Genomic DNA, 27,517 nt, shown 5'->3' with positions numbered 1-27,517 from the left:
TTCAGAGCTAATGAGGGATACCCTGGGAGAGCCGGCGCTTGTTTTGTTTATTGCGTGCTCTGAACCGAGTGCAGTGTAGGCACTCAGTATATTTTTATTAGGTTAGCGAATGAATGAAATTTATTTACAACATGTTGGAAATAAAGAGAATGGAAAGATTTCCTGGAGGGAATACCTGGGACCGCTAGAATTTGCCCATTCATTCCTTCACTCCCTAAGACACCTAGATAAGGCAATTGCTCTGGGCCTACACGATACTTATACTGAGACCCCAAAGATTCAGGATATGGTATTGGCCATCATTATTCTAAGAATGCCGCATCCCAGCCCCCTTAATGTGTCTCACGATTCTTCAGAACTATTTTATGAGCTAGTCTTATATCATATACCCATTTTACAGATTTAGAATTCCACCGCTGACAAAGGAGCCCGCAGAGGTGACTCGGCGACGTCCACACTAGTCATTACAGGCTGGGCGTCGCCATGAAGCGGGCTCGGCAGGGAGGCCGGCAGGGCCAGGATATCACCCTCACAGCCATTCAGGGCCCTGAAAATCCGCCTGTCCTTTCAAGCATCTCAGCCCGCGGCTTTAGAGGCAGAACCGCTCAAGCGTTCCATTGCTCCCACGGCAACCAGCGCACATTTCCACTGTCGAAAAACGTCATTTCCGGCGCGCCGGTCCCGGCACATCCGGGGTCCGACCGCCTGAGCTGCTCTTCTCTCGCACTGAGTGGGACCCTGACCTTAGGACGCTGGACGCGGGCGAGGTGAGCCGGGGAGTGGAAGGGGACCGGGGAGCTCCGTACCGGGGGGAGTGGGTGCGAGGGCCACGGGAGGCAGGCCTCGGCCTCGCCGGTGTGGGCTTCCATTTCGCAGACAGCTCTGCCGAGGCAGAGAGAGAGAGAGGCGGGCCCGCTCGGGGTTACGGAGGAGTCGGGGGGCCTGGGTCGAGTTGGGAACCGAAACCTGGACAGCAGGTAGAGAGACGCTCGAACCCTGGCTTTAAGCCCACCTAGTGTCGAGCCCTTTTAGATGTGGATAGGGCAAATTGTTTAACTTCTCGGAGCCTCATTTTTCTCGTCTGAAACTAATAGTACCAACCTCGTAGAAGTGTCTTGTTGCTTACGTTAATGATTATCGGCCTAGGCATCCAGCAGGTACTTAGCACCACCTGAAATATCTTTAACTCGCGACAACTCTGTGATTATTACCAGGCCCTGTGCGGAAGAAGGCAGTGGTATTATTGACTCTCATGTATCTGGGACTCTGCAGAACATTTCCCTCCTTTGCACTCCTGCATGGGTTAGGTCTAGCAGCACCCAACCAGTACACCAATGAGTAGAACAAGCAGGGAAAACTATGTAACAGCTGATCAGAGTTTGACATTGCCTGTGGAGATAGTAAACAAACTCCCTGTCTGTGAAGGCTGCTTGCAGCAACTGATAGACCAGAATTACAATTGCTGTCATAAATTGAGTGTATTACCATGTGGTGTTGTGTACTTGGAACTTAATGTGCCTTTAATTCTCATACACTGAGTACCTGGTAAAGTGAGGATTCGAATTCGAGCTGTGATTTTAGCAGCTGATTTCACAATCACTTTGCTAAAGTTCACTCCCTAGTCCAGTAATTGTAATGTGGATGAACCTAATCATGTGACTACAGTAACAGCCATTGTTCCTTGAACACTTATTCTGAGTTCAATGTTTTTTGCATGCCATCTCATTAACTCTGCCTTGCAAGTATTCTTTAAGGCTGATGTGGTAGTTAATGCATTTAAGAAAGAAACAGCTGAATTTCATCACCCAGCTAGCAGGAGCTGAATTTTCTATTCTATTCAATAGATGTTTAACTGTTAGGTAGTGTTCATAATCACTACTGTCTTCCAGCCATCAGAAGAGGTTCGCATTTGGGAAGGAAAACTAAGTCTTAAGGCCTCATCAAGTAATGCATTTCAGAAAGCATATTCTAAAGAAATCACTTCCTGGGACTGCCAAGGGTCCAGATATAACTTCTCTCAACAATAGAAAAAAAGTAATAAATTGTTGAGTCTGGGAATGATGTCTACACAATTTCTGAGGCAATAATATATAGAATAACTTAGTTTTTTTTTGTGGTTTGTGTGTGTTTGTGAGAGGTTTTATGACACTGATAAGGCAAGGAAATACGTGCTTTAGAATCACATAGACTGTAGGGACTAATCGTTTGTCCCACTGTTTTTGTACTGATATCCAAAAATATATTTTTAATGGCTGCTTTTTTGAATTATAACTGATTTGAATGGACTTGAAGTTTGGAGGAAGTTCCGAAGGTAGCAAAGAGTAGGAACTCACAAGGAAGCCTTCTTGCCACTCTCAAGACTTATCAGAGACTGTGCCTTTTTTGTGTCTTCCTTTAGTGACTGGCCATGTCACTGTCCCACCTGTACCGGGACGGGGAAGGCCACATGGATGATGACGAGGATGAGCGGGAGAACTTTGAGATCACAGACTGGGATCTGCAGAATGAGTTCAACCCCAACCGGCAGCGCCACTGGCAGACGAAGGAAGAGGCCACCTATGGAGTGTGGGCAGAACGAGACTCAGATGAAGAGAGGCCCAGCTTTGGAGGCAAACGGTACTGGCTTGCATGGAGTGGCTTCCCCTTGCTTTTGGGAATGGATTGGGGTAGATGGAGAGGGAATTGGGGAGATACCCACTAAATATACTTCTCTCTAGCCTTACTGAGTCCCTTGGCTGTGACATCAGTTAGGGAGTATCAGTTTCCTCTTTAGGCTAAAGTGTTCTTTCACTGATTTGATCGTCAGTTGTGTTTATTGAGCAATTATATAGGGCCTTATGTAGACCCAGTCCTTGCCAAGAGCCCAGTCCCTAGTGGATGGAGTTAGGCATTAATCAACAGCTCACCCAATGGAAGTTGGTAACTGTGATTTAGGGCCTGAGGGAGAGCTCATTTCAGGGTGTTTGACCTATTCTGGAGGTTAGGGAAGATTTCTTTGGAGAAGTGCCCCTTGAGCCGATATGAAAATAGAAGGTTACTAAGGTGGTAGGAGAGGCATGAGTATGCAAAGACCCTTGATGGGAAGCAACAGGGTATCCATCAGGATCTGAATAATTTTGCAGGTTGATGTGGCAAGAGGGAGGGGAGCAGAGCGTAGTTTGAGAAGAGGCCCATGGCTCTTTATGGAGAGGATATGACCTGGGGCAGGGTTACATTTGGAGAAGACCTTTTTGCTGATGTGCAGAATCAGCATGGAGCTCTGTGGGGAGGCCAAGGCACCAGTCCTTGCAGAGGTGGTGGAGGCCTGGGCTAGGTTGGTGGTAGGGAGGTAAGGATTGAGGCTAAAAGCTCTTCAGTGTGAAGTTATGTGTGTGGGGGCTGCAACCTGCTTATCTAGAGTGTGTAGCAGGTTTGGGTTTGTCTCCCTGTCCTTATCCGTGGTTTGTGGGCCCGTTGAGGTTGTGCCTTTTTCACAAAGGAGGCTGAAAAGAAAGAGAGTAGTTCAATCTCTTCTCATCTGGCAAAGAACTCTAAAAGTGGATGATAAATAGATCAGGGTCAAGAACTGCATAATCATGAGCTAATTAGAGCAGCCATCATCTATTGGCTGCTTCCTTGTTCTGGGTTTTTCACATGCCTGGTCTCATTTGCCTTATGAGAAAGGTACCATTATCATCATCTCATACTGATTAAGAAACTGCGGCCAAAGGCCATACAGCTAGGCTTTAAGAACCCTGGCCTAGCTGACTGTAGAGTTTTGGGCTCTTAACCAATAAGTTATATTGCATCTTTTAGGAAAGAGTTTCCTCAATTTTATTGCCTCCATGGGGATGTTTAATTACTAGGTTTGTCATTTTATAAAGCATCACTTCATTTTGCAGTATTCCCAGGGTTTTTCACTGGAACCTTTTCGCTGTGTTCCTTTAACCACACAATACAAAGGTGTTGGCTTCAGTTTATACAAAAGGGTCTGTGGTTAATGTGGTTAATGACTTAAGTACACTCCTGAAACAATCAGTTAAAATCAATACTTTCCATCTTACAGGGTTAATGTCTTAGGTATTTTAGTTTTTATATACAAACTAATGGACATGAACTTTTTCTTAGAGTTTGATATAATCGTCAGTATACTTGCTATTTATATAATCTCTTATGATGTTTATGATTTTGTCAGAATTTCTTTTCTTGTTTGATTTTTGTACTTGAAATAGTGTCCAAAAGAAATGCTTTTTGAATTAAGTTAATTTTAAAAAATGTAAAAGGAAAGCGGGATTATCATAACATACTTTGAATTTTTAATCGACTCTACACTGATACTGATACTGATAGCTCTTCAGCCGTAGAGCTGACTCGAACACATCAGGTAAAAAAGTTAAATGTGATGCCAGATCTGAGGCCCTTTTAATATAAGTAAATGTGTTGTTCTTTTAACATGGATCCCATGAACTCTAAGGAGTTCTCTGGCCGGCAAAGTTTCTACAGGGGATGGCTGCAGACGAGTTCTTTACAGACCACTCCATGGGGCATTGTGTTTACCTGCAGGGCCCGTGACTACTCCGCTCCAGTCAACTTCATCAGTGCCGGGCTCAAGAAAGGGGCAGCAGAGGAGGCGGAGCTGGAAGATTCTGATGATGAAGAGAAACCTGCTAAGCAGGATGAATTTCCTAAGGATTTCGGACCAAAGAAGTTGAAAACGGTAACATCTTTATCAAAGGACTGTGACCTTAGTAATATCCTTAGAAGGTCATTGTGGCCAAGTATCTCCTAGCAAGTGGGGGTCTCAGCTGGAGGCCAGCTGTGTGGGTTGCTCCTTGTGGTGGCTGGTTCTGCAAGACGTGAAGTGTGTGATGCAGTCTCTTTTCTTTCCTAACACATCATGGACATATTTTGGGTTTATATGAAACTCTTCATAGTGCTGTGTGACTGCCCGGACATTTTCTCATCAGCCAAGCTGTCTTTCTTAGAATTTTCTTCTTTTTCCAATCAACTATGCTTTGATTTTTTTTTTTTTTCAGGGTGGCAATTTTAAACCCAGCCAGAAAGGTTTTGCAGGAGGAACCAAATCTTTCATGGATTTTGGCAGCTGGGAAAGACATACAAAAGGAATTGGACAGAAGCTTCTTCAGAAGATGGGTTATGTTCCTGGAAGGGGCCTCGGGAAGAATGCACAAGGTAACGGCACCATCAACCTTGTGTCTTGAGCAAGGGAGGCAAGGCAGAGGAAGGAGTGGTTTGGGGAGTGGTCTGCTTTTTCTCCTTTGAAAGTACTTAAACTCTTCAGCCTGATCTGCCAACACAAGACTAGTTGTGCTCCTGAGCTACCTTGCTTTATCAAACTGAGATATAATACTTGTTTGAGCAGGAAGAAGAGGGTTAGGATCTAGAACAGGCTGTAAGCTCATACGTTGAAGACAAGCTTCTTTTGGGCCTGTCCATGTTTCTAAAAAAATTTGAATTCATAGCCAGTATTTAAAAGTCAGACAACCTCAGCTAAAATTCTAGACCTGCCTGACAGTAATTGGTTCAGCTGAATCATTGGCCCCAGGGTAGTGCTCATGGTCTCCTCGAAACGGTCCCCACTCCCTGTCATCCTTTGCCTTAACCCACTTGTTTACATTAATTTTCCTGGGCCCTGAAGGCATGAGAGTTTATAGTTCCTGCTCACAAGGGTTTCAGTTTTGCAAAAACAGCTATCTGTCCTTCAGGAATTTCAATGAAGTATTGTGTGTAGCTTTTTAAAATAGCTAGAGACATTTAGCTATAAACTTGGCCAAGCAAATGCTGTGTTGGTTTCCTTCACCTTTGCTCAGTAGCACTGTCTCCTCTTGTCCTCGCTCCCCTAACCCCATGGAGACACAGCTCCTCTCACACATTGTTATCTTCCTGGTACCAGAGCCACTCACACCAAGCAGTTGCATTCCTCCTGCAGGGAGGTGTTGTCCTGGTTTTTGAGTTATTGCCCATGAGCAGTCACCAACTGGATGTAATCAGTAGTATTCCCTATAATTCAGATTCCACTCCCTACATAATTATCCAGGTTATGTGTTCAAAACATAAGCTGTATGAAAAAAAAAAAAACATACATGAACTGGAGGGAGGATAGAAATGGTGACCAGGAACAAGAAAGGGGAATGTTCTAATTTGAGATTTAAGCAGTACTAACTGGAAGTGAAAGGATGTGGAAAGTTTGGGGTAAGGGAAAATCTTCATTAAAATGTTGTCTTGTTCGTAAACTCATATAAGAAGAACATTTATTTCCAAGGTTTAACCATGTTATAAAACAGGCATAGTTGGGATAAATGTAAAATAGATGGAGTCTCAGTTCACCTTACTTCAGTCAGAATCAATAGATTATCTGAATTACTGTACTTTCCATGTTAAAGGCTTCCAAATGAACAAAGCCTCAAATTTAATGTGCCTGAGTTCCTAGTAATAAATTAACTTTTCTCTTTTCTTCCTGTCCATAACTTAAGAATAAATCCAAGTAGAAACGGAAATCTGTCTTTAGGACATCAATAACCTAATGTTAGCAAACTGTTCTGTGGCTGCATAAATACCCTGAAGTTTCACATCACACAGGACAGTTCTGAACAGTATTGTGAGGGCAGAGAAGAGGTTTCTTGGCTGGGTCACGTGTTATTGTATGTAATGTCCAAGGAAGTGTGATTTCACTGAGTGGCTTATTCAGGTACAAGGATTACTGTGATCTGAATCTCTTTTTTTGCTGAAATTTGACAGGTATCATTAACCCAATCGAAGCCAAACAGAGAAAGGGAAAAGGTGCCGTGGGAGCTTATGGCTCAGAGCGGACCACTCAGTCCCTGCAAGACTTCCCCGTGGTTGACTCTGAAGAAGAAGCCGAAGAGGTAACCAAAAGTTAGGAGGCTGGGTGGTGGTGTCTGTGCCACTTCAGTTAGTTTGTAACTTTGTTCATTCATTCATGTCAGTCTTCAGGTGGTTATGGCATATCCTGTGCCAGACACTGCTGGAGGCTGGGTGTACCGTGACGGACGGCTTAGAGCCTGGTGGACAGAGACAGACAGTAAACAGGCAACTACGATGTGATTAGAAAGAGTAGTGCTAAGAAGTGCCAAGGTAGAAAATAAGATAGGGTGTGCGTGTGTATTTGTGGCAGGGCGGGGGTGACATGCTTTTAATAGGATGGTTAGGGAAGATCTCTTGGAAAGGAGATGTTTCAGTTGACACTGGGCAGAAGAGAGGGCATCAGCCATAGGGAGGGTCAGGAGGCCACAGGATACTGAGAGAAAAGCTGCGAGCTTGATGGTGGAGACATTAAGGAGACAAGGCAGGACCGTAGTATAGCCAAGCAAGGAAGGAAAGGAAGCACCTTGAGAAGTGGGCAGGCCACACTACTTGGTCTTGAAAGCTATTTTAGATGCTAGGGTTTCATCCCAAGTGCGCCAGAGAGCTGTATGCTGTCAACTGTGTATCGCTCTGCTCCAGTGACAGAAGGGGCCAGCTCTCTTGATTGAAATGTTTCTTTTTTTGCATTTATGAAGGAAAGCAGGATGCTGCAAAGACACATGTTTCTGTTCTTGGCAATGACCCTCTCTTTTACTGGGGAAAGAGACATTTGATAATGTGGGGTTGACTACTGAGTCGGGCTCTCAGACTTAGAAGCTAACAAGGGCCAGATACACAATGTAAGTGAGGAAGGCGAGCCTGAGGTGACGCAGCAAGGAGTGGTGGGGCCTGCAGCAGACAGGTGGGAGCATAGCCCATCTAAACGGGTAGTTTCTATTCAGCACTAGGTGATTATTGCCCTGTAGAATGTGGGCTCAACATTGTCTGATTTTCTGCTTTTCCCAAAGAAGTCCAGATTTTATTTATTTTTTTGAGAAAAAATTTGAAGTTTTAAATAAAGGTAAGAAAAACAAAATGGCAACCACAAAACCACTTCTGGGCCAGAATCTACAAACCTCTAACAGTTCCCTCCTTTACTTTAGATCTTCCTTTGGAAAAGTTTTGCAAACCTGATTGTAAAAGATATCTGTGCTTTGAAACTTAGGGACCTGCTTATTTACCTCCCTTTTAAATTAGAGCCAGGATTTTGTGTACTTAAAAAATCCTATATGCTGCATTTCTAAGTTTCACATGACGTAAATTTAAAACTAATTTAGTGCCTGACATAGATGCTCAGTAAATGTTGCCTTTACCTTTGTTTCTTTTTCTAGTTTGGTATACCTGTCTTTTGAACCTCAGTATTTGTAAGAGGGGGAGTGGGTGTCAAGGAGTATCTTTAGTTGGTTTTAGTGTCCCTCAGACACAATCCTTAGCAGAGAACTTTGTGAAAATCTAAGAAGCTATTAAATATTTGTTAGTTAATGGTCTCAGTGGCCCCACCTGCTGTAAAAAGTGGGCTTTCCTGTGACAGACTCTCTCTCTGGTTCAGGAGTTTCAGAAGGAGCTGAGCCAGTGGAGGAAAGACCCCAGCGGAAGCAAGAAGAAACCCAAATACTCTTACAAGACTGTGGAAGAGTTGAAGGCCAAGGGCAGAATTAGCAAGAAGCTTACCACTCCCCAGAGGGAGCTTTCCCAGGTCAAGGTATGTGGGCCCTTGGACACCTTGTCCAGGATGGGGCATTGCAAAACACTAAAATCCTACATCCTGGAGTCAATCACAGAACATTTTCTAAGGTCCCTTTGGGGCTTCTAGCCAGGCTTTTCTCGTTTGATAACAGCATGTTCCCATTCACTGCACTCACACCTTCAGTAAGTTACTGCGTTCTCACTGTGTGCCAGGCACTCTTCACGGTGCTAGAGTGGTAAACAATGCACCCTTCTTTCTGGAGCTGGGAGCCAGTGAATTTAATAATATTTGTGTTATTGAAAACTCTGTGTGAACACTGTCTTTAACAAGTGTGTAACCCGAGAGCGGCTGCACTGTTACAAGGTCCCACCTCTCTCACTAGATCTTTAACTTTCTTTCTGGTTTGGTTTGGGTTTTAGCAAGCTAGTTTTTACATAACGTCTTTGTTTCATTTTTTAAGGATAGATTCTTAGAAATAGAATCACCAGGTGAAAACAGGAAGGTCTCAAAGACCCTTGAATCTAGAAAGGGCACATGAACTTACTCTCTGACCAGGAGTGCAGAGAGAGTCCTCAGGGCACACCAGCACTGAGTATTTTCTTCCTTAAGAATAGATCACATTTTCAGTTATGTGCAGTCTTAGGTTTTCCTTTACTCAGGTAGCCAAAGAACAGTGGTGACAGCTGTCTGTCGAAGTTTGGTGTAGGATGGTGTGCATGTGTCACAAAGCTCAGAGTCATGAGTGGGGTTCTCAACATCGGCGTGTTGTACATCAGATTATCGAGGGGCCAGTAAGAAATGCAGATGTCCAGGTCCCAGCCAGTGGCTGAGTCAGTAGATCTAGACTGGGCCCGAGGACTCCAAGTTTATTTCTCTCCAGGTGATTTTAGACAGTTCTTGGATCACACTCTTAAAGTGATGATAAATAATTGTTTCATTATAGGCCATATTTAGATTTCCTCAGTTTTCTTGAAACATTGGAATTAGCTCATTTCTTAGGTTGCCTTTCTCTAATAACTGGGATTTTTGTATGCTGTGTTTTGTTTTCAAAGTAAAAACAGCTTTTTTAGTAGAGCAGTGTGTAGTACATTTTAGACAGGAAATACAGAGGCAAAAATATAAAAATATATTATTTTCCTTCCTTCCCAAGTTTAACACCTCGATGTGTCCATCCTTTCAGATATTTGCCTAAGTATCCACTATTTAAACCAAAGGTGTTATTTTGATTGTACTCTTTACTAACTGCATTGATTAGTATAGCCTCTACTTTTCCACAAAAATAGATTTCTATCTTAGCTAAATAGTCTGTTTTCAAATTTAATCAGTTTTTCTAAAAAGTCCTATCTGCTTTGTCCAAAGGGACCCAATCTAGGACTGTTTTTGCATGATTGTCTTGTCCCCGAGCCACTTCTTACCTAGTGCATCACAGAGCCCCCTTTGAGAAACACCACCCTTCTCCAGTTCTGCCAAATAGTGTGCTTTTACACATTTCCACTATCATTGTGCCTTCCCCAGCCTTCGGTGTGTTTCAGAGGGCAACGATAGTGAGTGTTAACCTGCGTCCCCTCTGCTGTTCTCCAAGGTCATAGACATGACAGGCCGGGAGCAGAAGGTCTACTATAGCTACAGCCAGATCAGCCACAAACACAACATCCCCGACGACGGGCTGCCGCTGCAGTCACAACAGCTGCCACAGCCTGGCAGAGAGGCCAAAGCCCCAGGCTTTGCGCTGCCCGAGCTGGAGCACAACCTGCAGCTGCTCATCGACCTCACGGAGCAGGAGATCATCCAGAACGACCGGCAGCTGCAATATGAGCGGGACATGGTGGTCAACCTCTCCCATGAACTGGAGAAGATGTCGGAGGTCCTGGACCATGAGGAACGGGTCATCTCCAACCTCAGCAAGGTCCTGGAGATGGTGGAGGAGTGCGAGCGGCGTATGCAGCCCAACTGCAGCCACCCCCTCACCCTGGATGAGTGTGCCCACATCTTTGAAACCCTGCAGGACAAGTACTACGAGGAGTACCGGATGTCCGACCGCGTGGACCTCGCCGTGGCCATCGTCTATCCACTCATGAAAGAGTACTTCAAGGAGTGGGATCCCCTCAAAGTGAGTTGTTGGGGAAATCAGCCTCTACCTCTGATTTAGGGCACTCCGCGGCTGGAAGAGATTGTCCACGGGCAAGAAGGGCTGATTTAGCACTGCCCTTCAGCCGCTGTGTTTCTCCTCAGGACTGTACTTATGGCACCGAGATCATCTCCAAGTGGAAAAGTCTCCTGGAGAATGACCAGCTCCTGTCTCATGGTGGGCAGGACCTCTCAGCAGACGCCTTTCACAGGTACCGAGCCCAGGGCAGCGTGCAGCATTCCGGCTGCCATCCCCCTTGGAGGACTGAGGATTACTGTTGACTGGGGAAGGTTGAGGTGCTGGCCTTTATTAACCCTCTGCTGCATGCTGGCACTACTCTGAGAATTTCAGTTCTTATTCATTAGTTCACCCTACACTTGTCAAGTGTCTGTTGAGGATCATGTATGTGCTGGGCTTACCCTGAGAGTAAAGCAGACAGCCTGTGTCTACAGTAAGTGGAAAAGGCAGATGGCAAATAAGGAAGTGGATAGATAAGCCCAGGGTGTGAACTGGGCACATGATGCACCTATTTGAGGGAGAAGGTTTGAGGCAGAGGTCTCTCAGAGGTGACATTAAAGCCATGACCCAGAGGGTGAGGCATCAGTTATGCAGAGCTCTGGTGGGAAAGCACACAACACCTGGAGAGAGGGGCCCTCATGTGGGGGCCCTGAGCCTGTATGACCCCACAGCAACCCTGCCAGGCCAGGCAGGTACTGCTGAGAATGAGGCCCCGAGGTTGGGTGGGCAGCCAGGAGAGCAGAGAAGCGGCAGGCACAGGTCTGGCCAGTGTGGGGACTTGGCCTGGTGGTTTTCTGACCAGAGTTTCATGCTGTTGCCTTTTTCTTATTGTAGAGAAGTGGGTAGTGGTGTACTTTGTATACTGTGAAACCAGTCGGTGCAGTAGGCCAGCCTGCCCTCTGCCTTTCTCCCATAGGCTGATATGGGAAGTCTGGATGCCTTTTGTTCGAAATATTGTTAGCCAGTGGCAGCCAAGGAACTGCGAGCCGATGGTGGACTTCTTGGATAGCTGGGTACACATTATCCCCGTGTGGATCTTGGATAATATACTGGACCAGCTCATCTTCCCCAAGCTGCAGAAGGAGGTAGGCCCAGAGTCTGGGAACAAGCTCTCATCAGTAACCATGGGGACTCATTTAGCATTTCTCTTTATGTCAGTGCTGCTAAAATACCTGCAACTAACAGAATTTATCAGCACAGCTGTTGTCTTATGTTAACTCTAGACCTTTTCTCTCCAAAGCCCCCATTAATATGGAATTCATTTTCTTGGTTTATTAAAATTAGAATTGTGCCATTTCTTAGATTTAATACAATTGCATAGATTTACTCATTTGTGAGTCTGTTTCGGAGAAATGTAGGGTAAAAGGCCTACCAAGCACCTCGGCTGCCTCTGACTTAACCTGGCTTCCATAACATGGAGACCTCATCAGCAAAGCACTGGACCTTGGCCAGCAGAGCATGTGGCCTCCTTGCTGTTAACTACACAGAGCATCATGTGACTGTCCCACAGGCTGTATGAACTGCTGCTTCCCCCCCGCCCCACTCCTGCTACAGGTGGAAAACTGGAACCCACTGACAGACACCGTCCCCATCCACTCTTGGATCCACCCGTGGCTTCCCCTGATGCAGGCGCGCCTGGAGCCACTGTACTCCCCCATCCGCAGCAAGCTGTCCAGCGCCCTGCAGAAGTGGCACCCCAGCGACTCTTCTGCCAAGCTCATCCTCCAGCCCTGGAAAGATGTCTTCACCCCAGGCTCCTGGGAGGCATTCATGGTCAAGAACATAGTGCCCAAGCTGGGTAAGGAAATGGGGAGAACGCAGCATCCAAGTCCAGCAGCTTCGGTGCCCTGGTTTCTGTGGTCAGCGGCAAGGATCATGTCTAAACCCTGGCCTTTGCGCTGTATGACAGAGCTTAGCACAGGACATTGCTCACCGTAAAAGAGGTGCCATTTTATGTGCTGAGGCTGAATATAAATGAAACCAGGGTCCTTGAGGCAGTGACTGAGAGGCTGTAGTGACCATGTCAGACTCAGTGTGCCTCCTGGTTCCTGACTGGCCTGGTTTGGGCTTCTGGTAATGGGATAGTCATTGGTGTTCTGAAATTTTCATGGTATTTGGTTCTAAATGTGAGTTATTTCTGGGTTAGAGAAGAAAACGATTTTAAGAATTGCCATGTCAAGAGATTAAGGCTGACCTTTAAAAACAGATCAAAGACAAAAACAAACAAACAAACAAAAAAATCCAAAAAACAAAAAAAAAACAAAGACAAACACTGTCTGCTGAAGATTTTGCTCTTTGCACTTCCGGGCTTGGTCTTAGAGTCTGGGTTTTTCTTCCAGGGATGTGTCTTGGAGAGTTAGTCATTAACCCTCATCAGCAGCACATGGATGCTTTTTATTGGGTCATCGACTGGGAAGGGATGATCTCTGTCTCCAGCTTGGTGGGGCTCCTTGAAAAGCACTTCTTCCCAAAGTGGCTTCAGGTACGCTTTGTTTTGTTGGGGCTGGGATGGAGGCAAGGAGGATTCACTTCATTCTTGGATAACTGTGAAGTGACAGTGCTCTAATTATGTAGCAGAAAAATACACAGGATAGGAATGAGTAAAGCAGTAACAGCATGACCACATTTATAGGACATTTGCCAGATGTTGTTCTAAGTACCTGATTTGCATTATTTGAGGATAGGGACCATGGTATTCTCTACTGTATAAACGGGAGGCCGAGGCTCATGTGTGCAAGGGCACTTAGCTATCAAGCTGACTCCAGATCCCACGACCTTAAGTGCCAGTCTGATGAGCCCCTATATGGCCTTACAAGGGTCACCAGCTTGTAAGCCCAGGACCAAAGCAACAAAATGCCCCTTTGGATGTTTTGCTCCCATTTGTTGCCATGGTGGATGCAAGTTTCTTATTTGTTCCTTTTTGGCAGGTACTGTGCTCCTGGCTCAGTAACAGCCCAAATTATGAAGAGATCACCAAGTGGTACCTGGGCTGGAAGTCCATGTTCTCAGACCAGGTGCTGGCACACCCATCTGTCAAGGACAAATTCAATGAAGCACTTGATATCATGAACAGGGCTGTGTCCTCCAATGTTGGTGAGTGGGGATTCTGTTTTTGATGTCCTGGCCCTGAGCTCCAAGTTTCTGAATATATAAATGACAGACTCAGTTTTCAGGTACCTGTGGGCTGCCTATGCGTAGCTCACCCTCCGCTCCAACAGACCCTGACTTACCCACTGGACTGGGTTATATAATGCACTGCCAGCTCTCCTGTGACTGGGAGGGGCGTCTTTCCCTGAATGAAGAGTGGTTTAAGCTGGATTCACACTTTGTGAGCCTACCTCCACGACCTACCTTCATAACCACTGTGCTGTGTGGCTTTTTAGGGATCCGTACGTCCATTCAGCCAGCCTTAGGTGTGCTACCCAAGTGTAAAAGCTCACAGCATGGGGTTGGGGCATACAGTCTAACTCTTATTAGTTGCTCTCTCTTATTAGTAAACTCTCTCAGACCATTTAATACCTTCTAGGTTTTATTAAAAAACCTAGAGCGACTGAGTTAGTTTGTATATAGCACTGAATAGGGTGGTGTCTTTGTTGCGTCAAAGTAGGCAGTTGACTGTTCATTTAATACCTATTCCCCAAACTACTCAGTTCTAGGTGAGTCACTCTGCCTAGATCAGAAGTTTTGGGAGCCTCCTTAACAAATCCTGTATTACAATGTGTTCACCTCTCAAAGGCACTGGAGCATCTTCTCTAATCTTGTTTCACAGATGAGCTCAAGAAAGCCAAGAGCTTGTTCAAGGTCGCAGCTAAAGAGTGGCAGCTGTGATTGGAATTTCCATTTCCTGAGCCTTTAATTCTTTCTACTTAAGCCTATTACATGAAAACAGAATTCATAGATTATATAATTTTATATTTAATGAGGCAAATATACTTCTGTGTGCTCTACTTATCCCGGTCCTTCAAGGGACATCGGTGTGCCACCTCCATTTTTCATACTCTAATCTAAACTCTCCCTCATTAGCCTCTCTGGCCCCAAGCTCCTAGAACTGCTCCCCATATGTACCCCTAGGTTAGCACTGAGCATTTGTGGTCCTGTGTTATCCATCCTTCAACATTTGTGTTTCATCTTTCCATCTACATTTTAAATGCTTTCAGAGCCAAAGGTCTGTATGGGTAAGTTAAAAATGTTAGTAGTGTAGGCCATGTTTTCAAAGTTCTACAAGCTGCCTGTTTGGCAGTGTGGAGTGAAAACTACCCAGTGAGATGGGAACGGAACAGTAGCGAATGACTGCATGTCTGTCAAGGTTTCCAGCCCGGAAAGGATAAATCCTTTGAGAATATTTCATTTTATGTTGAATATTTTATGATCTCTGTGGTTGCTAGATATTAACCACAGATATTAAGACCAGTTTTTATGTGATTCCAGTCAGTAGTCTGGGTACTTGATCATCTAGTGCTTTGTGTCTTTGAGGCACAGCTGCTCCTCAGTCACAAGTAGGTTTTATAGAAGTGGCACCTGTGACATGACCAGACCTTGGGCCAAATACGGTCTTGATTTCTGTGTCTGTTGGAACACCTCTCCTCATCCCGTGTCTTCCAGGTGCCTACATGCAGCCCGGGGCACGGGAGAACATCGCCTACCTCACCCACACAGAGCGGAGGAAAGACTTCCAGTACGAGGCAATGCAGGAGCGGCGGGAGGCTGAGAACATGGCCCAGAGGGGCATTGGTGTGGCCGCCAGCTCTGTGCCCATGAACTTTAAGGACCTCATTGAGACCAAGGCTGAGGAGCACAACATCGTCTTCATGCCTGTCATAGGGAAGCGACACGAAGGGAAGCAGCTCTACACCTTCGGCCGTATTGTCATCTACATCGATAGGGGAGTGGTGTTCGTCCAGGGCGAGAAGACCTGGGTGCCCACTTCCCTGCAGAGTCTGATTGACATGGCCAAGTAGACTGCGGCAGACCTGCAGCAGGCTGGACACCTGGACCTGAGGGGGACGTATCTGTGAATAAATGATATTTTAAACCATCTTTGAAAAAGTAGCTTCTCTATTCAGGAGATATGCCCTATCAGGCCAAGTCACCAGGGAAGGGTATAACACGATAATGCTATTTCAGAAGTACGTAAAATTTTACCAGGTACTTTCACAGGCATATCATCCTCTAACAGGAGGGCCAACTTGAGGGATTTGCTGTTCTCTTCAAAATTTGGCTCACTGCAAAGAATGTTCTCTGTAGTCCATGGCAATCTCCCCTTTAGTCTCTAGTAGCAGCTGCTGCTGCTTCAGCCAACGTCAGATACGTTATAGCAGGTTCGAGTCAGTAGTTGAAGGGTCTTCTGTCTTGTTCCTGATGATTTCAAGGTCCTCACAGTCCTGATAATCTGGTTCTTCCCGAAATGCCCAGGTGTCCATGGAGAGTTGGTTTAGCCTTTGGACAGGGAACCAGTGGATGGAGGTGTCGTTAAATACATCCGTGTACTGTGAAGTCTGAGGAAACTGATGTTCCTCCAGTCCTTTTAAAATCTGAGCAGAAAAATTCAAAGTATAAACTTGGTAGTCACAGTAACTCCTACTCTCCTGGGTTATATTTCCATTTTACTGGTCACCCTCCTCCCCATGTTAAAAAAAAAAATAGGAATAGGATATTTTAAGGGCTTTTGTGCAATACACTGGAAGTGCCAAGGGCAGTGAATATGTTGGAATGTGATACTAAGAATAAAGGAAATTAGGAAAAATGCACTAAAATGTTACAGCTTTCTGGAACACGGACCCATCAAGAGAGCTCAATGACAGTAACTTTACTCTACCTTCAGTTAGTCCCTCATGAGCTTCTGCCTATGCATGTAAAGGCAGAATTCCTCACAGTGATAAGTAGGATTTCACACCCTTTTCTATCCCAGCCCCTTCATTCAGATATATACCTTTGCAATGTAGCCATAATTTTTATGCAGAATCCTTGTCAACAACCTAGAAATAAAAAATTTAAAGCATGATTAGGAGGAAAGAGAACGGTTTTTATTCAGCTTAAGACATACGGAAAGGCAAGGTGATTTAAATATAGGAATTTTAAAACTTAGGGTCGTACAGCAAGTTAAATATTCAGTAGAAAATGTGAATGCCCCAGCAACTGCACCCATTTCATTAAGGGAAATGACAGAGCAGACACCTAGGCATCCTGAAACAGGAGGGCCAGTAGCTGTGAGAAAGAATCGTATTTTTTCCCATTAAAAAAATTCCCATCCGTCATAAGGGAAGGGAGGAATTATTAGCGAAAAGACTCCGTAACCAGCTTTGCAGCTTGACTCAGGGCTGACATCTCTCCAGCCCTCTGTCCACTTTCCTCGGCTAAGCATCTCCAAGAGCCAGTTGTGGAAACGTGTTCTGCTTACTCTGAGGAATGGGCTTCACCTCAGGGCCCAACAGAATCTCAGCGTTCTCAGGCTTACCTTTCCTCTAGTCCTTTGAAACTGTTCCCAATGATGACCATCTTGGAAAGGGCATCTACTGACCAATTACTCCATAAAAGATTGTTGTACAGGGCTGTCCCACAATGGAGCATGTAAAAGATGGTGTGCTCACCACAGACACTCCGTTTTCCTTCCTGGGGGTACAATATGCACAGATGTAAACAAATACTTCTTGCAGGAAGGTGAGGGAAAGGTAAGGACAGATTAATACTGAGCCGAGAGTTCTCACTACAGGAAAAAAAAATGTAATTATGGAAGTGACAGATGTGTTAAGTAACCTTATGTAATTATTTGTAATATGTATCAAATCACACTGTACATCTTAAACTTATACAATGCTATATGTTAATTATATCAGTACAGCTCAGGAAAAAAGTGAGCTGAGGAAAGCAAACTGAAGTATGAGAGGGGAAAAAAAAAACTCATTGTGGAAAAGTTACATTAGTAGTGTGTATGAAATCTATAAAATTATATAGGACCAAAAGTCAGGAAATCATGATGTCCAGAAAAAACTCATGTTTATTTAACAAATGTGTGTCCCACGAACACAGAAAGCTCTGGATCAATGAAGGAACGTCTTGGGTCTGTGATAGCATGGGGCAGGAGGTTTGGCGATAGTACTGTCCCTCACTGGCTCTCCCTTTGCTGTCTGGTCCCTGCTGCCTCTGGGCCTCTCCTCTCTACATTCTCCTTGCAGGTTCCCTTCTGTTAATAACTGGCAGTGGTTTCTGAACAGCCAGCACAGGCCGCCTGTAACCCTGGTCCTGTCCCTCTAGCAAACTCCTAGTCAACCTTCAAATCCCAGGTGAGAGCCAAGAAACCTTCCTCCATCACCACAAACAGCACAGGTTTCTTTCCCATTTCAGTTCCTAGGACATGGCTCTATTTCACTGTTTGATTTATCGATTACTTATTTACAGGCCACATGCCTTGATGTGACCTGAAGACAGGGACTGGCTCTTATTTATCTTGGGCTCCCCAAAGCTCCTTGCCTAAAGCAGAGCAGGGATTCAGAAAACATGATCTGAATTAAATGGCAGTGTTTTAGGAGCTTGCCAACATTGGCAAATGATTCTTGTCTCAGCTGGGACTGATTTTTGTGTTTCATAATAAGCAATGAGATGGCAGTTTTTTAGAACACGGAGGAATGAAATGATTATTTTATAATCCCCAAGACAACACAAAACTAAAATCAGAGGTATTTGCTTACACTGGCTTCAGTCCGCTACTTGTAAAATGATTTTTTTCTCCCAGATCTCCGGAAATTTTGAATCTCAATTATTTTAGGGAATGCAAGGGTAGGCAAAGGATCCATCTATAACTCACAGCCAGGTGCTGTGGGTGTGATTGACTACAGCTTCAAAGGGGAGAAGTTCTGTCCGCTTTCATTATCTCCCTGTTGTAATATTTTAATACTGAAAGTAAATACCAACTTAGCATAATTTCTGGACATCAAAACTTCATAAAAATTTTGTAAACCTAACATGTTCTGGGTCATGCCATTTGTGTAATTAATTTTCTTCTGATGGGCACAACAGTCCAAAATGTGGGCTCACATATTACTGGAAAAGCAAGTAAGCAGTGAAAAGGAATAACTGTTGTTTCAAAGAAAGTGTCCACAGGATAGAGACTGGGGTCAGTAGGTCAGCAGCCCTCCCCACTCCCCTTTCCTAAATCACTCACTTCGTTCTCACTGAGGACAATCAACCCGAGGCTGCTGAGAATCGCAATTTCGAGTTGGCTAAACAGAGGGTCATACACCCAGCAGTGACTTCTGGGAATCTGCAGAAGGGAAGAAGGTTTTGTTTATTTCAACCCCAATACCTGTGTGCACACTGTATGTAAGACCAAGGGATGGGTAATAAAGAGTCAAAAATTTACCTGGCACTTTTCCAGGAAGAGAAGCAAAAATGTTAGCTGGTTTCTAGCTATGACACAGGTGGAAAAGTTCCCAATGCCGTAACACACACACTTCCAGGGGCAGGTTCCCGTGGCCAGGGTCTCTCCTGGGATGGAGCCAGGGGCCACATTGGACTCATCTGGTGGGGAGTCAAGGTGCAGGTTTCCAAAGGCTCCTGAAAGAGGCTCTACGGGGGTCTTCGGTTGTTCCAGCTGTTTCGTAAGACATCCGTTGATGGTTTCTGAAAGAGCAGGCCCCCAAATACAGTCAGAGGGCACGCCACACCCTGACTCTGCGAACCAAATCGGCCACCAAAGCAGCCCACAGAGCCAGGGAAAAGAGGAGCGGAGCAGTAATGGCTTCAACTCCCCAGAGGGAAGGGCTGCCAGCCCACTCTTAAACATGCCTGGGACACACAATGGTGTCCACCAAAACCTGGCAGGTCGTCCTGGTCCCTGTATACCCACGGCCTACAACCTCAGAGAATGTTTCAAGCAAAAAAAGGTTTTATTTATGGGCAGAGTTTCCATATAAAACTCTAATGTGAACTCATTCTAGTTTAATGGGAGGTAAATGCAGGTTATGGTCTGAAGTACCAACTTTTTTCACTATTAGCAAAGATCCCTTTAAATAAGACCCCAGCCAGGAAAGGTTGCAGGAAGAATTGGCTCTTTTAGTCCTTGCTGGTAAAAGAATTGGTAACGTTTTTTGGAGAACAACTTGATAATGGATATCAAATTGGTCACTGCCCTTCACTGAATAATTTCACTTCTGTAAATATATCCTAAGAAGATTATCTTAAATTTGGTAAAAGCTTTATGCATAAAGGTGCTCATTGCAAAGTTATAATAACTAAAAAACAAAGTAAACAAACTTAAACACCCCTTGATAAAAATTATAACTATGGTGTGTTCACTCTATGTATCAATATTGTTTAAGAAGAGATTATAATTGCATGGAGGGAAAAGTCTATATTGTAATCTCAAAGGAAAGAAAGCAGGATAAATTAAAATTTCAATAATAATGACAATAACATTTACTATCCCTGTGCAGCAGGCAAGCACTGTTCTAAGCACTTAACTACGCAGCCTCATTTAATACTCAAAATTATGCAACAGGGTAAGTCCATTTCACAGATAAAGAAACTGAGGGTCAGAATTAGTTAAGTGCCCAAAACACACAGTTGTAGGGGGGAAGTCAGAATTAGAACCCAGTATGTACACTGCTCCATGAAGCAAGATGAAGGTGGGATTCTGTGTTTCGCCCACATTCAGTCCTTCCTCCCACCCTGCGCACCCCGAGCCTCAGTGAGGTGAACTCACCTAGTGCTGAACTCCAGAAATCAGAAAGAAGCAGGTCCTCCCTGTTGAAGAAAATGGCATGGTCATCTCTCATCCATTTCAGGGCCGACCTAACAGTGACCCTCCTCCTGAACCTGAGCTGGGTGTGGGGAGCATAATGGGTGTCCTCAGATGCAGAGCCCACCCCTGAGTGACAGGAAGAGGATACGTGATGAACACATCCAGATGTCCAGACTCAGAGCACAAAGAAAGGGCAGCAGGGGCTGTGGAGAGGGCTTCCTGGAGGAGGCCCCTGATTTCTGGGAACAGGTCTCGGCCTGTTCTGTATCCTTGGTCCAATACAAAGCCTGGCTCCATAAATAGCTGTTAATGCACAAATTTAGCCTCTCTGAGCTTCAGTTTCCTCATCTCTAAAACGGGGATTAGAACGGTACCTATTACAGGAGGAATTAAATGAGTGAACACTCCACACAGTGCCTGGCACAGAGCAGGTACTCAATAAACAGCTTTTGTTATAAATAATTCCAAAGTGAAAGTGAGATATGATACAAACTGGGCTTTCCTTATTCAAGTTAACTGGTTTCCACAAACTCAGCGCCAAACATAGTGCTATATTAAAATGGACTGAAAGGATTCTCCAATCAGACACAGAGTGGCTGAATGGATAAAAACACGCTGCCTATAAGAGGCTCACTTTGGATGTAAGGACAGACATAGTCTGAAAGTGAAGGAATGGAAAAAGATGTTCCATGTAAATGGAAACCAAAAGGAAGCAGAGATATCTATACTTATATCAGACAAACTTTAAAACAAAGAGATACCAACATTTATGGGATGCAGCAAGAGCAGTTCTAAGATGGAAGTTCATAACAATAAATGCTTACCTCAAGAAACAAGAAAAGTCTCAAACAACCTACCTTTTCATTTCAAGGAACTAGAAATATTAGAAAAAGCCAAGCCCAAAGTTAGGAAGAGGAAGTAAATAAGAGATTAGAGCAGAAATAAATGAAAAGGCAAAGATCAATGAAAGTAAGACCTAGTTATTTGAAAAGATAAAATTGACAAACCTTTAGTAGATTCATCAAGAAAAAAAGGAGTGGACTCAAATAAATAAATCAGAAATGAAAGAAGAGATATTAAAACAGATACCACAGAAATACGAAGGATCATAAGTGACTACTATGAACAATTATATGTCAACAAATTGGACAAACTATAAGATACAGATAAATTTCAAGAAACATACCAAGACTGAATCACGAAAAAAAGAGAAAATCTGAATAAACTAATTACTAGTAAGAAGACTGACTCACTAATTATCCAAAACTTTGCAACATACAAAAGTCCAGGGCCAGATGGCTTCATTGGTGAATTCTGCCAAACATTCAAAGAAGAATGAATACCAATTCTTCTCAAGCTCTTCCTAAATACAAAAGAGGAAGGAACTCTTCCAAACTCATTTTAGGAGGCTAGCATTACCCTGTTACCAAGACCAGACAAGGATGCCAGAAGAAAATTAAATAAAAATTTTTGCATCTGATGAATACAGACGCAAAAATCCTCAATAAAACATTAACAAACCAAGTTCCACAATACAGCTGACCCTTGAATGACACTGGTTTAAACTGTGAAAGATCACTTTCACCCCAATTTTTTCCAATAAATATACTGGAAAATTTTTTTGGAGATTTGTGACAATTTGAAAAAATTCACAAACAAACCACATAGGCTAGAAATGTCAAAAAAATTACAAAGGCTCCTCTGCTCAACACAAACATGCCAAAGAGATCTACATGCCGGTACATCAGAAGGTGAGCGGGTTGGAATGCACAGAGGAGGTAAGGCAAGGGGAGGACAGGGACAGGGTCCACAAATGCAGTTTGGCAGCCACCATGGCCCAAGCTAACATGACAGGGATAGAAGAGCTGAGGTGCAGCCCCCACACAGTGGCTCGGCGGAGGCTCAAATTAAAGGCATGGAAGATGATACTGCAAGCAATGATACTCAGAGAAAAGAGAGTGTAGCTATACTTACATCAGAGAAAACAAATTTCAAGACCGAAAAGGTAACGAGACAAAGATGGACATTTTATAACAGATCTAAAGGGAGAAATATACAGTTTTACAATAATAGTAGGAGACTTTACTATCCCACTTATGCCAATGGATAGGTCATCCCCACAGAAAGTCAACAAGGAAACATCAGCCTTAAATGACACATCAAACCAGATGGCCTTAATATTTTTAGAACCTTCCATTCCCAAACAACAGGATACACATTCTTTTCAAGTAGACATGTGACATTCTCAAGGATAGACCAATGTTGGGAAACAAAACAAGTTTCAATAAATTTAAGAAGATTTAAATCATACCAAGCATCTTTTCAGACCACAACAGTATGAAACTAGAAATCAACTATAAGAAGAAAGCTGGATTATCACAAATATGTGGAGATTAGTAATATGTTACTGAACAACTATTGGGTCAAAGGAGAAATAAAAGAAGAAATCAAAAGATACAGAGAGACAAATTAAAATGAAAATATGACATGCCAAAATTTTTTGGATACGGCAAAATCAGTACTAAGAGGGAAGTTCATAGCAATACAGGCCTAGCTCAAGAAATAAGGAAAATCTTGAACAATCTAACATTACACCTTAAGGAACTAGAGAAGGAAAAACAAAGCCCAAAGTCAGTAGAAGGAGGGGAAATCGAGCATCAATGAAAAATTAATGAAACAAAGAGCTGGTTCCTTGAAGAGACAAAAAATAAATTGACAAACTTTTATCTAGACTCACTAAGGAAAAAAGAGAAACAACTAGAATAAAATAAAAAATGAAAGAAATTACAATGAATACCGCAGAAATACAAAACATTATACAAGAATACTATGAAAAGCTATGTGCCACTAAATTGGACAACCCAGATGAAATGGACAAATTCTTAGAAAATACAACCTTCCTGGACAATAACACAAAGAACTGGAAAACCTAAATAGACCAATCACTCACAATGAATTTGAAACAGCAATCAAAAACCTCCCCAAAACCAAAAGTCCGGGACCAGATGGCTTTCCTGGTGAAGGAAAGACACACTCTCGCTCTCACACACACACGCTCACACTCTACAGGCCGATATCTCTAAAGAACACATATGCAAAAATCCTAAACAAAATACTAACAAATTGAGTACAACGACACACGAAAAGGATCATACACCATGATTGAGTAGGATTCATTCCAGGGATGTAAGTAAGGATGGTTCAGTATAGGCAAATCAATCAACCTAATACACATTAACAAAATATAAGATAAAAGTCATACGATCATCTAAATAGATGCAGAAGTAGTATATGACAAGATACAATATACATTTATAATAAACTCTCAATAAAAGGGCTATAGAAGAAAAGTATCTCAACATTAATAAGGTCATATATGACAAACCCCCATCCAGAATCATACTCAGTGGTGAAAAACCGAAAGAAAGCTTTTCCTCTCAGATCAGGAACAAGACAAGTATGCCCACTCTTGCCACTGTTATTCAACATAGTACTGGAAGTCCTAGCCAGAGCAATTAAGCAAGAAAAATAAAAGACATCATGCCACTATTTGGAGATGACATGATATTATATATAGAAAACCCTAGAGACTTCGCTAAAAACTTAGAATAAACAAATTCAGTAAAGTTGCAAGATACAAAATCAATATACAAAAATCTGCTTCTATATACCAACAACTATCAGAAAGAGAAATGAAGAAAAAATCCCCCTCATAATCGCAATAAAAAGAATAAAATACCTAAGAATAAACTTAACAAAGGAGGTGAAGGACCTGTACACTGGAAACTACAAGACATTGTTGAAAGAAATTGAAGACAATGCAAAAAAAATGGAAAGAACATTCCATGTTCACAGACTGGAAGAATTAACATTGTTAAAATGTCCCTATTATGTAAAGCAATCTACAGATTCGATGCAATCCTTATCAAAATCCCAATGGAATTTTTCACAATAGAATAATCTTAAAATTTGTATGGAACCACTAAAGACCCCGAATAAACAAAGCAATTCTGTGAAAGAAGAACAATGCTGGAGGCATCATGCTCCCTGATTTCAAACAATATTACAAAGATACAGTAATCACAACAGTATGGTATTGGCATAAAAAGACACAAAGATCAATGGAACAGAATAGAGAGGCCAGAAATAAATCTACACATATATGGTTAATCAATTTATGACAAAGGAGCCAAGAATATACAGTGAAAGGTCAGTCTCTTCAGTAAATGGTGTTGGGAAAACTGGACAGCCACATGCAAAAGAATGAAACTGGACCACTATCTTACACCATACACAAAAATTAACCTAAATAGATTAAAAGTTTGAATATTAGACCTGAAACCGTAAGATTCTTAGAAGAAAACATAGGGGAAAAGCTCCTTGACATCCGTCTTGGCAATAATTTTTTTGGATCTGACTCCAAAAGCAAAGGAAACAAAAGAAAAAACGAACAAGTGGGACTACATGGAACTAAAAAGCTTCTGCACAGCAAAGGAAATAATCAACAAACGAAAAGGCAACCTACTGAATGGGAGAAAATATTTGCAAATCGTGTATCTGATAAGGGGTCAATATTCAAATATATAAAGAATGTATACAACTCAATAGCAAAAACTAGTCTGATTAAAAAATGAGCAGAGGATTTGAATAGACATTTTTCTAAAGAAGATATACAAATGGCCATGGAAAGATGCGTAACATCATTAATCGAATGCAAATCAAACCCACAATGATATATCACCTCACACCTGTCAAAATGACTACTAACAAAAAGATAAGAAATAATGTGTTGACAAGAATGTGGACAAAAGGGAACTCTTGTGTATTATTCATATGAATGTAAATTGGTGCAGCCACTATGGAAAACAGTATGGTGGTTCCTCAAAAAATTAAAAATAGAACTACCATATGATCCAGCAATTCCACTTCTGGGTATTTATCAAAAAACAAAACAAAACAACCCTCCCCCCACCAATAAAAAACAAAAAAACACTCATTTGAAAAGATATCTGCACCACCATGTTCACTTCAGCATTACTTATAAAGCTAAAATATGGAAACAACTATCGATGGAAAAATAAAGATGTGGAACATATATATAATGTAACCACAAAAAATGAAATACTATCCAGCCATGAAAACAATGAAATCACTTATGGTAAGTAAAATGAGTCACAGAAAGACATATTGTATGACACATTTATACGTGGAATCTTAAAAAAAATACAGTGAACAGACTGGTGGTTGGCAGGGGATGGGGTTTGGGCAAAATGGGTAAAGGGAGTCAAAAGGTACAAACTTCCAGTTATAAAATAAATAACTCATGGAAATGTAATGTACAGCATGGCAACTATAGTTAATAATACTGTATTGCATATTTGAAAGTTGATAAGAGATCTTAAAAGTTCTCATCACAAGAAAAAAAATTGTTTAAAAAAAAAAAAGGAACTGTATTTGAACCAACAAGCCATAAGCCATTGCTCAGAGACTCTGAGTGTATTAGACTCAGAGTAGAGGCTGCTCTACTATTCCTCACGAAGAGTAAAGGAGAGTTCTAACCCCTTATGGTAAGTAAAATGAGTCACAGAAAGACATATCGTATGACACATTTATACGTGGAATCTAAAAAAAAAATACAGTTCTAATCTATAGGGACTGCTTTGTAAACTGGTGTGTGCACAGGAGAACAAACAGCATGTAAAGTGCTAGGCTCCTCTCTACTAGGACACTGGGGACTGCACCACATTTGGGGGTACAGGGGGAAGTAGGGAGCTCCTAGGTGAACAGTGAAGAAGTTGAGAAGGCATAACGATGTCAAGGTATATGGGAAATGCCTTAAGAGTTCTCTGAGTTCATGGGCACACTCATTCTCATTGGCATCTTCTGAGATCCTAGAGAAAAAAAATCAATGCTGCTTTTTTCTCAGGCTCAGTCAGGTGGTCAGCCAATTTCTTTCTATTCAGTAGCAACCTCTGAGTCACCTCTGCCTCTTGACCCTAATTCTGGGGAAGAGGAGTACATAAAATTAGTCTAATTTCTTTCAGTTGTGATGATCCTTCAGCTGTTGATCTAAAGTTCTAACAAAAGTTGTTGTTAATTGAGCCCTTAAAGGACTGCAAATAAATAAAGGCAATAATACGAAATAACAAATGTAGTAACATTTATTGAGTGCTTCAGCTGTGTCAGTGCTATTTAAGGTACATAGCAAGGCATGAAAGGACGGGAGACAGTATAATCCAGAATAACAGAGAGCCTTGAAGCACAGGTTTTGGAGTCGCAAAGTTATAGATTTAAAACCTAGTTCCATACATTATCTATGTATCTTTAAGACTTGGCACCGCCAGGATCCTAGTACGGCTAAGATGTTCATTGATAAAGTGTGTAGAATGCTCAAGCCGATGCCAGGCACACAGCAGCTCAATTAGCTAGTAATGACAGTCATGAAGATGACAATCACGTGTTCGTATTGCTTCCTTGATATGAGAAATAACAATAATAACCAATAGTGGCATAATACTAATATCAAACATTGGAACTGAGCTTACCATGCGCCAGGCACTGTTCCAAATGTTTACAGTTCACTGAACCCTCAAAAATGAGCCTGTATGGGTACTAATTTCATGCCCACCACACAGATGAGAAAACTGAGGCACAAAGATTACATAACTTGCCCAAGGTCACGCGGTTGTAATTGTAGTAAAAGGAATGGCAAACTTTGTTGAGCGGTTACTATAATCCAATCTGCAATGAGCTCGTTACCTTCCTTCAATCCTCACAATAACCCCTTAGGTTTGCGGTTATTCCCACTTTACAGGTGGAGAGACTGAGGTTCCGACAAGCGTAAAGATTCGGACCCAAAGCCGACCGCGCACTCACCTGGCCTTCCGAATGCCACGAAGCACAACTCCGCTGTCCACCTCAGGCTCTGCCTCCCGGCTCGGGGCCGCCGCCGCCTCTCTGGGCTGTGGACGTCGAGCCGCGGAGCGCCTTTTCCGCGGAGCCGCGGTCTGCCAAGGTTCCAGCGCCACCGCCGCCATTGGCCCCTGGCGTCGCGGCCGCGCGACGCGCTTGGACTACGTCATCG

The 27,517-nt window shown here is 43.0% G+C and overlaps 2 protein-coding genes across 3 annotated transcripts; one reads left to right on the top strand and one right to left on the bottom strand.

Moving 5' to 3' along the window:
* The first annotated feature begins 646 nt into the window (after window positions 1–646).
* TFIP11 (tuftelin interacting protein 11) lies at window positions 647–16,440 on the top strand. The gene is made up of 13 exons (XM_006904866.3): window positions 647–767; window positions 2,399–2,616; window positions 4,543–4,696; window positions 5,016–5,172; window positions 6,739–6,866; window positions 8,414–8,566; window positions 10,134–10,661; window positions 10,784–10,890; window positions 11,614–11,782; window positions 12,252–12,495; window positions 13,037–13,179; window positions 13,625–13,790; window positions 15,300–16,440. The coding sequence occupies exons 2-13, from the start codon at window positions 2,408–2,410 to the stop codon at window positions 15,653–15,655; spliced, it is 2,514 nt and encodes an 837-aa protein (XP_006904928.1). The 5' UTR covers window positions 647–767; window positions 2,399–2,407; the 3' UTR covers window positions 15,656–16,440.
* On the bottom strand, window positions 15,735–27,496 carry SRRD (SRR1 domain containing). Of its 2 annotated transcripts, none has more exons than XM_006904963.3 (7): window positions 27,310–27,496; window positions 20,395–20,435; window positions 19,054–19,313; window positions 18,856–18,954; window positions 17,152–17,306; window positions 16,627–16,672; window positions 15,735–16,228 (listed from the first exon to the last, which is right to left on the bottom strand). In XM_006904963.3, exons 1-7 carry the CDS (start codon window positions 27,468–27,470, stop codon window positions 16,007–16,009), a joined length of 984 nt encoding a protein of 327 aa, XP_006905025.1. In that variant the 5' UTR covers window positions 27,471–27,496; the 3' UTR covers window positions 15,735–16,006. The 2 variants fall into 2 exon arrangements, with proteins under 2 accessions (XP_006905025.1, XP_015446398.1); XM_015590912.2 differs by having other exon boundaries at window positions 15,735–16,133.
* Between the last annotated feature and the right edge of the window lie 21 nt (window positions 27,497–27,517).

This window comes from Pteropus alecto, unplaced genomic scaffold (genome assembly GCF_000325575.1).
Source record: "Pteropus alecto unplaced genomic scaffold, ASM32557v1 scaffold190, whole genome shotgun sequence".
Taxonomy (NCBI): Eukaryota; Metazoa; Chordata; class Mammalia; order Chiroptera; family Pteropodidae; genus Pteropus; species Pteropus alecto.
Note: the sequence above shows the minus strand (reverse complement) of the source record. Positions and strands in the feature narration are given on the sequence as shown.